General features: G+C 43.0%; 1 protein-coding gene across 5 annotated transcripts in view; it reads left to right on the forward strand.

The window, feature by feature from the left end:
* PXK (PX domain containing serine/threonine kinase like) overlaps positions 1–14,217 on the forward strand; it is a 70,404-nt gene that overhangs the window by 47,685 nt on the left and 8,502 nt on the right. For 3 of the 5 annotated variants that reach the window (XM_054595543.1, XM_054595545.1, XM_054595547.1), the window contains exons 11-17: positions 412–529; positions 1,794–1,872; positions 4,458–4,506; positions 8,169–8,246; positions 8,775–8,861; positions 9,322–9,391; positions 11,996–12,058. In XM_054595543.1, the coding sequence (XP_054451518.1) occupies positions 412–529; positions 1,794–1,872; positions 4,458–4,506; positions 8,169–8,246; positions 8,775–8,861; positions 9,322–9,391; positions 11,996–12,058 (544 nt within the window). The remainder of the gene's footprint in view (positions 1–411; positions 530–1,793; positions 1,873–4,457; positions 4,507–8,168; positions 8,247–8,774; positions 8,862–9,321; positions 9,392–11,995; positions 12,059–14,217) is intronic. The other 2 variants (XM_054595544.1, XM_054595546.1) reach the window with 1 other exon arrangement.

The following is a 14,217-nucleotide window of genomic DNA, read 5'->3' on the forward strand; positions in this document are numbered from 1 at the left end:
ACAGCAGGTTCATTTTGAGGTATAAATCATCCCTACAGCCAGACCCCCTGATCTGCCCATGTAAGAAATATGTACGAACCAGTGTAAGGTACAGTTGGGGTAGGCCATGTCTGTTGGCCTGTTTCTCCCACAAAGCATTGCTGTATCTCCAAGAGGCTAAGCTGAAATGATAGCTGGGAAAAGGAGGGGCATAGAGTCACTCATTGGAAGAGTGTGGTGGGCAGAACCAAGACCTTTGGTCAGAGCAATGCCTTGTGAGCTTTTACAAAAGGCTTTGGAGTTGCGTTTTCATTACCAGTGAGTGGGATCACCCTGGGCCTTGTTTCTCCGTGGAAGCCAAGGGCAGGGGCAGTGGGATGCAGAAGGCCAAACTGAAAGAGGAACATGCCACTGCTCTCTTTTCTTCCACAGACGTTGGAAAGTGTGGACGTCCACTGCTTTGGCCACTTACTGTATGAAATGACCTATGGACGACCTCCAGACTCGGTGCCTGTAGACTCTTTCCCTCCTGCCCCGTCTATGGCTGTGGGTCAGTATGGGATTTGGAGGGGTCTTCTGGGCCCTGGTAGTCTGGTGAGCTACTCACCCCCTTTCTAGAATCCAGGAAAGACCAGAGGAAGTTGTCATGCTCCACAGCGAGAAGTTCTTATCCAATTAAAAGCAAACCAGATCTGAGTAATTTACTTAAATGTACTTCATTGAAAATTCAGATGGCTTGTCCACCTGTCAGGCTCTCTGAAACAGGGAATTTTCATAACAAACATTAGAATTTTAAAAGCAGGAGCATGTAAAGAGCAGTATGGCCAGGCTGAATCTGATCTAGAAACAGAAGCCAGGATCAGGCAGTTTGAAGCCCATCTTGAGAGTTCTGGCAGGTGTCAGGAGTCAGACCAAGGCTGGAGTGGGACCTGCAAGGAACAAGGAAGCCATGGGCAGATACCTGGGAGATAGGAGCCTAGCAGGCCTTGAGCTAGGGAAGGCAGGCAGGAAAGCAGACAGCGGCAAATTGGATCCAGGAGCTCTTCCAGTGTACCTGAGGGGCTGAGGAGAGTGGGGGGTGGGGCGGACAGGGCCTGGCAGGAGGCATCGTGAGGAAGGAGAGATGGAGGAACTCACACAGACTCAGCAGGCACCCGTTCATCCCCTCACAGCCAGCTCGAACTCACTGCTACAGCACAGAGTGGGGAGGGCAGGGTAGTTCTTGGACCAGTGTACCATCAAGGTATGCAGTCAGTCCTCCACCAAGCGCTAGTGTTAAGTGAGTTGGTTCAAGAGAACAGACCCTGAGACTGTTTTGTGTAGCGTTTGAACAGCTGAAACTGAACAGTGACCTGTGAGTAGAAAAATCTGGCTGCTTATGTTTATATCAACCAAGGTGTTGGATGATGAGGTATCAACAATTGGCATTTTGCATGCTGGTTTTGATTAAGAGCAGGCAAGCAGCAAAATGCGTTTCAAGTTCAAAATTTTTACTCTGTTTAGTGTTTACTTCTCCTTTCAGAGAGCAAACACTTTTATCAATGATATCTCGAATCCTTCCTCCAATTATCTTTGAAGTATATTTTGCTGTCTGTCAGCGTGTGGTTTCTAAACTGCTTAGTTTGAGTCCTCGGTAACATCAGTGTTGCCAGCATTCCCCCTCCTCACGTTTGCCATCTGTCTGCGCGTGAAGTTTTGACACTGTCCTGATCAGCCTACAGACAGTTGTTGCAAAGCAGTGTCGAATTTTTTATCACCAAGTGGATTTGCCAGCGTGTTCTGTGGAACTAAAATGAGTATCTGTTCATTTCAAGTGGCCGTGTTGGAGTCTACGCTGTCTTGTGAAGCCTGTAAAAATGGCATGCCTACCGTCTCCCGGCTCTTACAGATGCCGTAAGTCAATCATACACCTTGGTTGTTATCTTTCTAACTTGCAGAGTCCAAGAGACCTCTTTGCTGACAGTCACTTGCAGCATGATATCACGATCTTTCCTTGTGACCTCTCTGCTCCCTTAGTCTGATTGCTCTGCTTGGACCTCAGCCTCGTTTTCACGTGTGTCTCTCCCTGTCGACACTAGCATTGTGTATATGTCCATGTGGCAGCCCCTCGCTTAGGAAATACTGAAGGAGGGCCCCCTCAAGCAGCTGCCCTTCATCACCCTGTTTTGGGCATTATTGGGCCACAGCTGTGGCTCGCTCACAAGCCACTGGCCTTAGAGGGTCTGCCCTCTGTGAGGAGGGCAGGGAGGAGTACGGAATGTGTCTAGCCTCCCATGCACTTGTTTGTTCATTTACTTACGGGGTAACATTTATTAAATGTCTAACATGTACTGGCACTGTGCTAGAGGCTTGCAGCTCAGAAGACATTCGCTCTTAAGCAGGGTTATGACTAGGTAATTAAGGTGGTTGAAATAATGCTTTGGGGGCTTTCCTTTAGGTGCATTTTCTGTCCATGGAAAGGCAGCAGGGTGGTGAGGAAGGGAGTCTTTGAGGTTAGATGGACCTGGGGGTGGATCCAGCTTCACCACTTCTTTTTTTTTTTCCCCTTATTTTTTTTGTTGACACTATTACAGATGTCCCCATTTTCTTCCCCTTTGCCCCTCTCCCAACTTCACCACTTCTACTTGAGTGACCTTGGACAAGTTCCCGAACTTCTGGAAGCTGAGTTTTCTCATCTATAAGATGGGGATAATAATAGTCCTCATCTCAGAGGGTTTTGGGAGGGTTTAAAGAGATGATTCCTAGTACAGTGCCTAGCACTTAATAAGTACTTATTAAATGTTCGTTATGATTAATATTGATTCAGCTTTTATTTTGTGAACATTACATTCCATGTGACACACCCAGTGCTTTGTCTGTACCAGCTTGTTGTAAACAGATCAGATGTCCTGAGGAAACAATAACATGGGGAAACAGGCAGGGAGAGCTTGAAGTACATATAGCTAGAGTACAGAGCAGAGAGCAGGAAGTTCAGGTTTGTTGTAGAGGGTCTGCTATAGCCATGAGGAGCTGAGCAGCCCAAGTCTCTGCCCGTGGATGTGACATTCTACTGTGTGATTGACACTGATGAGTCCCTCTCCAAACCAGCCACCATTAAGAACAATGTGAACATGGGAAAATAGGTCCAGTTAGGGAAACAACACAATTTTCACAGACTTCTAGATTCTAGAACAGAATGCATTTGTAGTTAGGGAACAGCCTGTATCCACGTTGATTTACTTGGGTTTGTATTTCTGCCCCAAAGCCCTCACGTTTTCTCCCAGTCTTCCAGATCTAAAGTGTATCCAAATATTATTTCCTTATTTACGTTGTTATACCCTGTGGGCTTCAGCCTTGAGAAGAGCACTTGGAGAGGTGTGAACTGAGTCCAGTTCAAATGCCTTGTCTGGAAGTAAACACACCTGTGGCCTTGGAGGGCCTAGTTATATCTCCACCTCCAGAACTGCCCAGGGAGCTCGGTGGGGAAAGGTTAACCCTGTCATCCCTCCTTGTGACATAGTTCTGGATTTTTAAAAAGGGGGACTGTTCAAGGAAAGACTCACAGACATTTAGGCACTTAGCCAAATAACCGTTTAAACTCTCCATCTGGCCCTAATTGGTGTGACTCAGTTGTTGGGCATTGTCCTATGAGCCAAAAGGTTACTGATTCATTTTCACCAACAGTTCAAATCCTGGTCAGGGCACATGCCTGGGTTGCAGGTTCTGTTTCCTGGGGTGCATTTGAAATGCAACCAATCAATGTTTCTCACCCTTTCTTTCTCCCTCCCCTCCCCTCTCTCTAAAATCAAAAATAAAGTATTATAAATAAATAAACACCCCAACCTATTTTGGTCAAAACAGTTCAGAATTTCTCATGCTATTTTCAATAACATAGTTTTGAAAAGAGAGTACACATACTCTAAAAGCTGCTATTTCTTTTTAAGAGAGCATGAAAAACACTACTTTTCTTAGAAGATAATTACTTTCTCATTAGCTTCTAATCAGAGCAATTCCTTTCTGCTCACATATTTTTATTGTATTGAGCTCTAGAATAAATTTTATCCTCCTCTGGGACAAAAAAAAAAAAAAAAAGGAAAACCAGTTATTCTATTTAGAAATATATACTATATATATTATTTGCAATAAGTGGAAATAATAATATAATAAATAACCATTTGCAAAAATAATTTTTAAGTGTAAATTAATTTACTACATAGTGTGAAAGGACTTTTGCTCTTTGGTGGGGAAATAACTTCCAGTCCATAGCTGACCCAGTGCTCCTGGTAACTGGAGTGGGGGCTTTCCCAAGGTCATGTGGGGTGGCCCAGAAACTCTTTTGACTGTGTCGATAAACAAGAAATGGTAGATTGAGTCATTCCTGGGGCACGTGGGGACTTCCTGGGCTCAAGGTGTCATTTTTTTTTTGCTTTGACCATCCTCTGAGAGTATACCTGTTTTAAGAAAGTTTTTTTTATTTTGCTTTTTTCTTCTATTTACAGATTATTCAGTGATGTTTCACTAACCACTTCTGAAAAGCCACAGTTTAAGGTAAAGCTAATCATATCTTTTTTTTTTTGGTTTGTGACATAAATAAGTTGGCTTCGAAACTTAACACTTTTTTAACTAAAAAAAGAAAAGCTCCAGTAATTATAATAAGCAAAATTTGAAAACAATCTAAATATCCTACAATTAGGGAATAACTTAATAATAAATAGTACATCTAGTTGATAAAATGTTTTTATCTAATATAAGTAAAATTAATAAATTTATTTATTTTTTAAGACATTGTTGTGGCATGGAAAATGATAATCATTTGGGCCAATGGATGGAAAAAGCAGGATATAAATACAGTGTGTAAAAAATACCTGTGTCTAGCAGAAAGGCTGGAAGAAAGTGTCCTGGGAATAAACGGTGTTGTGTGGTATGGAAAGAGCAGGGGCTTTGAAACCCCAAAACACCAGGTTGATGCCTTACTTTGCTTTTTTAACACCAGCCACTTATTTGAGGATGATTTGTCAACCACAGCATTTAACATTTTGGCCAGATAGTTCTTTGTTTTGTGTGGCTGTCCTCTGTATTGTAGGATGTTAAGCAGCATCGCTGGCCTGTACCCACTGGGTGTGAATAGTACTTCCTTTCTACCCCACACATTGTGACTGTCAAAAATGCCTCTGACTCTGCCCAATGTCCCTAGAAAGGGTTGGGGACAAAATCACCCCCATTTGAGAGCTACCAATCTATTGGCAAGTACATAATCTTTGGGTCTGCATACTCAGTATGTGGAGCTGATGAGTAACACCTGTCTATTGCCATTGGCCAACTGAGATAATCCACGTGAACACCTCGTTTAGGTCCTCAGTGCTCAGTGTGAGTGTTGTTTTAGGTAGTAGAATGAAGGGTAATTCTCTTTCTCCTCTTTGCATTCCCAAAGAACAGTAATACTCTTATGATGAAATTAAATTTATGGAAAAAAGGAAAAAACCCAAAACAACTTGGGATCAGATTATATAGGTGATAGATGCTTTTCTCTGCCTTTTTACCAGTTAGAGGAGTTCTGACAGTAACAGCTTCTTTGGATCTGAAGTAGGAAATAACATTTAAATGAATCTCTTTACTGAATCTCCTCAGAAAAATGTATTCAGCCTTGTAAATAACTGTGTTCTCCCCAAACCCCGATCGTCCAGCCCAAGGATTATTATCACACCTCACTCTTGCCCTCAGCCAAGCAAGTCCATGCAGCAAAGACAGTATGATTTTAAAAGCCAATGTTAATTTCTTGTGTATACATGATCTTCCTAGAAAGATGCACAAGAAACTGGTGACAGTAGTTGCCACCACAAAGGAGAACTATGTGGGAGACATTTTACTGTGTATGTACACTTTTATACCTTTTGACTTTGAACCATGTGACTATATTTCCTACTCAAAACTTGTTTATATTTTTAAAAGAATACTAGAGATAAAAAGTTCCACAGGACCTGGGTGTCTGTTTTCCAGGCCTGAGCTTTTATTATCATTAAAAAATCTAATAAATTAAGAAATGAAAGGTTCAGGAGCATACCAGGCTATTAAGAGTACCTTTCTGCAGGAAAAAGCGTAATCTTGTGAAATGCAGAAAAAATTTTGCAGAGAAAATCCCTCTGAAGTTTTAAAAGATTATAATTACTTGAATTTGTGTGTTCCAATAAGCCTTATATGTTTTTAAATTTTTAATCATGGTAAAATGTAAAATTTAGTCTCTTAACCATTTTTAAGTGTACAGTTCAGTAGTGTTAAGTATATTCACATTGTTGCATTGAACATCTCTAGAGCTTTTTCATCTTGCAAACTCAACCTCTAGACCAGTTGACCAACAGCCGCCTATTTCTTGGCAAACACAGTTCTACTGTCTGCTTCTATAATTTTGACAACTCTAGATATCTCATAAAGTGGAATCATACAGTATTTGTCCTCTTGTGACTGGATTATTTCATTCAATATAAATGTCCTTAAGTTTTACCCATGTTGTAGCATGTGACAGGATTTCCTTTTTTTAAGGCTGAGTAACATTCTCTTGTGTGTATACACCACATTCTGTTAATCCATTTATTTGTTGATGGACGACTCATCTCTTGGCTATTGTGAATAATGCTGCAGTGAAGATGAGGTGTGTTTCGATCCTGCTTTCAGTCCTTTTGGATATATACCTAAAAGTTGCTGAATCATATGCTAATTCTTTTTTTAGAGGGACTTCCATACTATTTTCCATAGTAGCTGTACCATTTTCTATTTCTACAATCAGTGCACCAATGTTCCTGTTTTTCTACATCCTCACCAACACTTGTTATTTTCTGTTTTATCAATAGTGACCGTTCTTATGTGTATGAGGTGACATCTCATTGTGGTTTTGATTTGCATTCCTCTAATGATAAGAGACGTTGATCATCTTTTCATATGCTTGTTGGCCATGTATATCTTCTTGGGAGAGAGATCTATTCAGGTCCTTTGCCCATTTTTTTTCTTTGATTTTCTGTTCTTTTTTTTTTTCAGTTTTATTGTGGTATAATCCATCTTTCTGTGACAAGTCCATTTTTAAAATTTGGTTACTTATGTTTTTGTTGTTGAGTTGTAGGAGCTCTTTATATATTCTGGATATTAATTTATTAATAGATATATGATTTCCAATCATTTTCTCTCATTCCATAGGTTGTCTCTTCACTCTGTTCATGACTTCCTTTGATATGCAGAACTTTTAAGTGTGATATGGTCCCATTTGTCTATTATAGCTTTTATTGCTGTGCTTTTGGTGTCCAGTCTAAGAAATCACTGCCAAATTCAACATTGCAAAGCTTTCCCCTTGTGCTTTCTTCTAGTTTTATAGTTTTAGGGCTTAGGTTTAGGTCTTCAGTCCAGTTTTGAGTTTATTTTGTGTAAGATTCATTCTTTTCCATGTAAATATCCAATTTTCCCAGCATCATTTTGTGAAGAAACCATATTTCCCCCATTGTGTTCTTTTGGCAGCCTTGTCAAAGATCATTTGAACATACACATGAGGGTTTATTTCTAGGCTCTCTATTCTGTTCCATTGGTCTATATGCCTTTCTTTTTTAAAAAATTTTTATTGATTGATTTTTAGAGAGAAGGGAAGAGAGGGAGAAAGAGAGGGAAAGAAACATCCATGTGAGAGAGAAACATCACTTGGTTGACTCTTATATGCCCCCTGTTGGGGAACCAAACCCGTAACCCAGGCATGTGCCCGAACTGAGAATCAAACCAGTGACATTTTGCTTTGTGGGACAATGCCCAGCCAACTGAGCCACACCAGTCAGGACCCTATATGTCTTTCTTTATGCCAGTTTCACACTGTTTTGGCTACTGTAGCTTTGTAATATGTTGTGAAACCAGGAAATGTGAGGCCTTAAATTTTTGTCTTTGTTTCCAAGATTGTTTTGGTAATTCGGGGTCCCTTGAGAACTAGTGGAAATGCTTGAAACATACATCATGTCTGTTTTTGTGTTTATTTTACATATTTATTGATAAGAAATGCTAATGAGCTGCATGCATTGGGGATACCAAAAGTGGCCAGGATAGGATTCAAGTAGGCAGCTTGTAACCAATTTCATTCCAGGTGCCCTCCTTCTTGATAACTAATTGCTCCTTCATTAAAACCAGGTTTTGGGAGAATCTCCAGCCGTTTTCCTCAATAGACTATGTACTTTCTCCTCTTTCAGATCCCCACAAAGTTAAAAGAAGCATTGAGAATTGCCAAAGAATGTATAGAAAAGAGACTAACTGAAGAACAGAAACAGGTAAATTGCTCATAGTTCCTCCTTGCCCTTTGATCTTTCAGTGCTGCCATTCTCTGCCTGGAATTCACGGTGATTTACTTTTAACTGATTGTTCATTCCACAAACATTTCTTGCATACTTGCTCTGAACCAGGCTCTAGGCTCAATGCTGTGAGGCAGCTGACACCTTCACTGCCCTTCTCTTAAGGAGCTCAGCCTGTTGGGGAAACAAACGGGTCCATAAATGGTGGTGATCTTCTATGACTGGGGCAGGCTGGGTAATGGTGGGAACACAGGGTTCATGCTCCAAAGGTGCTGGGGACCACATTCGTCTTCTGTAAGAGAAAGAGGCAGGAAGGAACTGAGGGAAGCAAGAAGGGCCTTCACCCTTGGGCATACTTGTCTCCCAGACATTCAAACCTGACCCTGGAGCCACACAGGCTGAGCAGGGAAATATTTTACATCCAAATAATTTGATTTGGCAAAACACGTTAGATTTTCGTTAGTGTAGGATATGCTCACATTTGTGGTGACCTGTGTTCTCTTACAGATTCACCAGCATCGAAGACTGACAAGAGCTCAGTCTCACCATGGATCTGAAGAAGAAAGAAAAAAGAGAAAGATTTTAGCTCGAAAGGTAAACCTGCTGTCTATCTGAATTCTCTGTGTGTGAAGGAAAGTTCTAGGTTCCACGTAAAGAGAGTTCTCAGTTAATGGTGCACATTTAGTTAATGACAGATTTTGTGCTATGTCTCCTTGAGAGCTAAAACTATTTGCAGATGACTGGTTTGCAGCTTTTAAAAAGGAGCTACATAATACCAGGAAACAAATGGACCGTATAGTTTCCTGGCTTGCTGGGCTGATTGTGGCCTGATGGAACTGGGGGAGTGATTGGCCTCGGATAACAGTCAGCATGGTTGGTTTTATTTTCCCCTTTGGTTTTGGTTTGTGACTCCTTCACTGTATTAAGTTATGAAGCCAAATATGACCTGTGTGTGGATAGTTTAACTGCATGCCTAGAAAATATTTTTATTCTAACTCTCAGCATCAGTGTATTTACTCCTTCCTTTTCCCCCTCTCTCTTTTTATTTTGAAAGAAGTCAAAACGATCTGCTGTTGAAAATAATGAGGAACATCCAGCAAAATATAACAACTCCTATAATTCAGGTAACTGGTCATAGACTGTAGTGGAGCCCGGCATCTGAAGACCAGGACCAGCAGGCTGTATTTGGTCAAGAGGTCTTGGGTTCTGGTATCCAGAGTGTGGTAATAAATGTAGAAAACAAAGAATTCTGTCTCCAATGAAGGATTACGACAGCATTCATGGCTCATAGGGCTCAGGTGCTGGAAGGGACCTCCGAGGTTATTGGGTAAGCCAGCCCCTTCACTAATGCCAGGACTCAATCAACCAAAGATGAGCATTATCCATAGAACAAAAACCAACCTGGCTTAAAATTCAAGGCATGCTGTTTTTCAGTGGAGGCTGCATGAACAGAAGTGACCGCACATCCTGTCCTCTGCTCTAGTCACCATGTGGTAGGAGAATGTGCTCAATAGTATGTGGGGATGGCAAAAGGCATCATTTCAGAAGGTCCAGGGCGGTACAGAGAGCACTGTCCTGAGTTGACAGTCATCACTGCCAATCCCGGCAGCCCCTCACTCAGCTGACTTTGGGCCTTAATGTTCTCATCTTTGGAAATTAGGGCCAGATTGAATGATCCCTTGAGACCTTCTAGTTCTTCTGCCTTATGAATCTGTGAAGTAGAGTTCCACATAGAGGAGATGAAGGTTCGTTCTAACCCAGGAGGCTTTGGCTTAGCCCTGGAAGGCCAAGGGAAGAGGAGGTTTTCTCTGGTTTTTTCTGGAGCTGCACATACTTTTAGGCAGGAAAAGGACCTCACAGAGAGGGAGAAGCTGAAGATACGAAAGAGAATGATAGGATGAAGGGCCTAGAGAGAAGGCCAAGGGCTCAGCATCCAGAGCCCATCCTTCAGTCTCAGCCTTTGAGGAAACCCATCTATCTCTCCCTGGAGGCAGGAGCCCTGAGGGCAGGTGAAGAGTTAGAAGCATTTAAAAGCAGAAGGAAGGGCGAAAGTTGAGGCTATTCACAGTCAAGTCTTCTCAGGTCTTCTCAGTGAAGTCAGGGAGGAGGACATCTGCTGGGGGCACCAGGAGAAACAGGGAGTGGCACGCAGGGAGTGGCACGCAGGCAGACTAGCCAGAGGATGCAGATGGTGTGGGCAGAGCTGGGAGCTGGATGAGTTGGGAGACTGTGGACTCCACAAAGAGGGTGAGAATCCTGCTGACACCGCTGCCTGCAGAGCCTAGGCCAGAGAAGTGCTCAGGCAGGGCTAGAAGGGAAGAGAAGGCGTAGAGACCAGGCCCTGGAGGTCCCAATGAGGACCAAAACAGGCTCCATGAATGTGGAGGTGGAGAGAGGAGAGAGCTGGACGATGTTGGACGCCTATTTTTTCTGTGGTTGATGGGATGGACAGAGCCAGTCATTGTCAATAGGCTGAGACTCATGTCTCCGTTCAGCATATCTGACTAGCAGTCATTCTGTCCAGCAGCTAATTCTTTATAAAGCAGAGAAAGCCTGACTCTGTGTTTTCCACCTTCCTGGGGCAACTGCCCACCTGCATGGCTCTGTGCCAGATGCAGCCAGATGAGATCCTGAGGACTCCAGGACACCACCGTGCCCTCACAGAGTTTAGGAGAACAAAGTAGCAGTTGAGCATCTCCAGGTTCCACTGGAATCACAAGTTCAATCTTCTCCCCATTAAAATCTATGTTAGCACTGTCCAAGCAGTATAAAAACAGGACGGGGTTGAGTTTTACCTCCTTTACCAGTAAAATGCCTCTTATATTTACAAGGAAGTGAGATAATATTGCGAGCAGTGGAAAGGTACCCACCTGGAGGGTGGTGTGGTTGAATTAGGCATTTCTCATGCCTGTGTCCCTGCCACGTCAACATGGCCTGTGGGTAGCGGGTGAGGGGATGGTTGGAGGCTTCCCCAGAACAGACAGTGGTTTCTCAGGGGCATGATCACACCCCTCCCTGGAGCTGTGGTTAACCCCTCAATAGGACTTCCGTGTAGGGGAGGGGACTTATGTAGGAACCTCTGTCTGCTCATTGGGCTACTTCCATATTAGGCCAACAAGATATATTCTGGGGATTTCTGAGACTGGGGAGAGGCGGAGAACTTAGAAATATTTGACATATAACAAGATGACTAGGTTCAGAAAAATGCATGCAACATATGGGAATATGTACATTCTTTTAATGTAAATAAGGGTATTTACTGAATTTTGGGTAAGAAGAGGTCCAGGAAATCCACAAACTGAATAGGTTCGCCCTATCTTATTAAATGTACCTGCTGATAAAATGGAGCTTCTACATAGAGCATTGCTAGGTAGATGGTGTAGGGAATTCTCACTTCCTTTGGACTGCTCGGCTCCTCTCTGTCCCCTGAACTGCTGTGGCACTGTCATTTGTCATTCATCACCCGAGGACCATGGTTATGTTAGGAAGAGATACTACAGCCAATTGCATAAGTCGATTTCTCAAAGTTTGTTTCAAGTCAGCTGTGGGGAGCAGACAAACCCTCACCCTAACCCTGTCCTGTGGTCATTGTTCCAATCCCTGAACTCTCTGTTCCTCCTCAACTTTTACCACAAGGCCCGCACACTAAGCCAGTGGTGGTACCCAGCTTGGGCCAAATTCTAGATCTTTCCTTTGGTCCCCAGGATTGTATCTGTGTTTTCTCTTAGCAGGATCTGGGGCCAGCTCACCTCTCACATCCCCGTCATCGCCAACTCCACCCTCTACAGCAGGTGAGTGATGAGGGCGAAGCAGCCTGCCTCCTCTGGCTCTCCACCAGCAGGAGGAGGAGCAGGGCTTTCTCTTCTGACCTTGGCCCAAGATTTACAAACTTGGGTTCCACGGGAATGGAATGGTTGGTTTCAGGGTCACTAACTACCCTCTACCCTTGGCTTGTTCTCTCTGCCAAAAAACCCCATGCAGGGCTCCTCAGGTCAGAGCTTGTCTGGATGCATGCTCTGGTGAACACAGCAATCGCACTGCTGCGCAGGGACCCTGTCCTGCCCAAACTGTCTCCTCAGGGAACCGCATTGTAATGCTGGGTTTATCACAGAGCAAAACTGGTGAGATGCGTAGGTGTGGGAGTGAACTCTCCCCCGAGTTTCTGATTTCCTGATAGCTTTGTGCTCTGTTCTGCTCTGCAATGCATTTGAATCATCTGAATATTCTTCTGTGACTAGCCTTTGTTTCACCTTTGTGAATTAAATCAGATACTACAAGTTCTGTTTAAAAAATGTAGAAAAAATTTACCTTGGGGAATAGTTATAAAATAATACCTAATTCTGTGGTGTGGCCTCATGATGCTATCTTTCCTCCTTTCATTTTTGAACTAATATCTCCTAACCATTTTGTAAGTCCCATAAAAACACTGGAGTACCGTATCTCCTTTGTTCTTAAATGAGCCAGATGTTCTAGATGTCAGAGCAGCTGGTTCTGCCACTCAGAGCTGGTCGCTGTGCTTGGGAGTTGTTACAGCTGTCTGAAGGAGAGTCATTGGCTGGGGTTGATGTATGAGTTGACAATATCACATGCATTAAGGTTTAAGGAAGCACCCAGGAGCTATCAAGTATATCATCGCCTGACATCTCTCAGATGCGTCTAACCGACCTTCCTTTAAAACAAAACAAAACAAAAAAACCAACAAGCAAATGTAAGGGGACTAATTTGAACAACTTATTTCTGGCTGGTGGGTGTCTCCTTGCTGGCTGAGGATGGCCACTGGTGGCTCGCTGCAGAGCATGCGGGGGTCAGCACCTATTTTGAGTAGCAAAGCACCTGGCTCATGGGGATGATACTCTTTTCCCTGTCTGACGTTGTCAGCAGATTTTTACAAGAAAGCTCCCAAATATTGATCAAGACAGAAAATAGACTTCTTTGTCTTTTGTAGAGGTCACCTGTATAGGCTGATGAGAAATTTCTGGAGATCTACTGCCCAGATCACATTGAGTAGTTTTCTAGTAGACAGGATATTAATTTCACACCACTTAGACCTGTTAAAATTAGAGAGAACTAATAGTGAGACTTCATAGACCCCCTTTAACAAGTGAGGTGTCTGTTTAGTAGCACAGAGCACCGACCCCATGCATTTTATGTGGTCCTGGGAAGTTAATGCCAGTTCTGATTTTTAAATGCCCTGAGGAATTCACAGGCTATTTGGATTCCTTTGTTGTTGTTAATCCTCTAATTTATCTGTGATTTGAATGGGAGCTATCTCATACATAGCAGGTTTGTGTTAGATGAGGTGACTTTTAGAATGAGAGGAGAAGGAAAAGAGAAATCCTGTAATTAGAATCATGTTGGAAAAACTGAAGTGAGTGGGAGCAGTTGGGGGCATGGCTCTGAACTTGATACTATCTGTCTTAAGGGAGAGTCATGAGCATTCAGAGGGAAAACATGTGAGGCCTCAAGTACAATACCTGGCAGAGATGAGACGTTCCCAGCAAATATTGGCTCCTTCTTTCCTTTATCTCCTTTAATGTTTTCTTGAAATGATCAACTCATCCCCCAAAGAATCTACTCTGACCTCTGCTGGGCATTTATCATAATGCATATCATAAAAATGGTAAGTGGCACTTGCCTGTCAACCTACCATTTGAGGCCCTATATGGGGCACCCACAGTGAGTTTATTCATTCAGTTACTCAGGATGCATTTATTGGAGCCTGCAGTGTGCCAGGCACTGCACTTGGCCCTGGGTTACAGAGATGAACAGACAGACGAGGCCTCAGCTGGCATGGAGTCACATTTCCAGAGCCCATTGGAAGCGCCAAAATGATAGACACAATTCAAGCAAATGCTTTTTTTGGGGTCCAACCACGGTAATTTTTTTCTCCCCATAGTTCCCCTTCGTAAATAGAGATTGCTCCTGAAAAACTAGTCCACCAACAAGCAAC

The sequence above is a fragment of the Pteronotus mesoamericanus genome, unplaced genomic scaffold (genome assembly GCF_021234165.1).
Source record: "Pteronotus mesoamericanus isolate MK-2021 breed Mesoamerican mustached bat unplaced genomic scaffold, CSHL_Meso_final scaffold_54, whole genome shotgun sequence".
Taxonomy (NCBI): domain Eukaryota; kingdom Metazoa; phylum Chordata; class Mammalia; order Chiroptera; family Mormoopidae; genus Pteronotus; species Pteronotus mesoamericanus.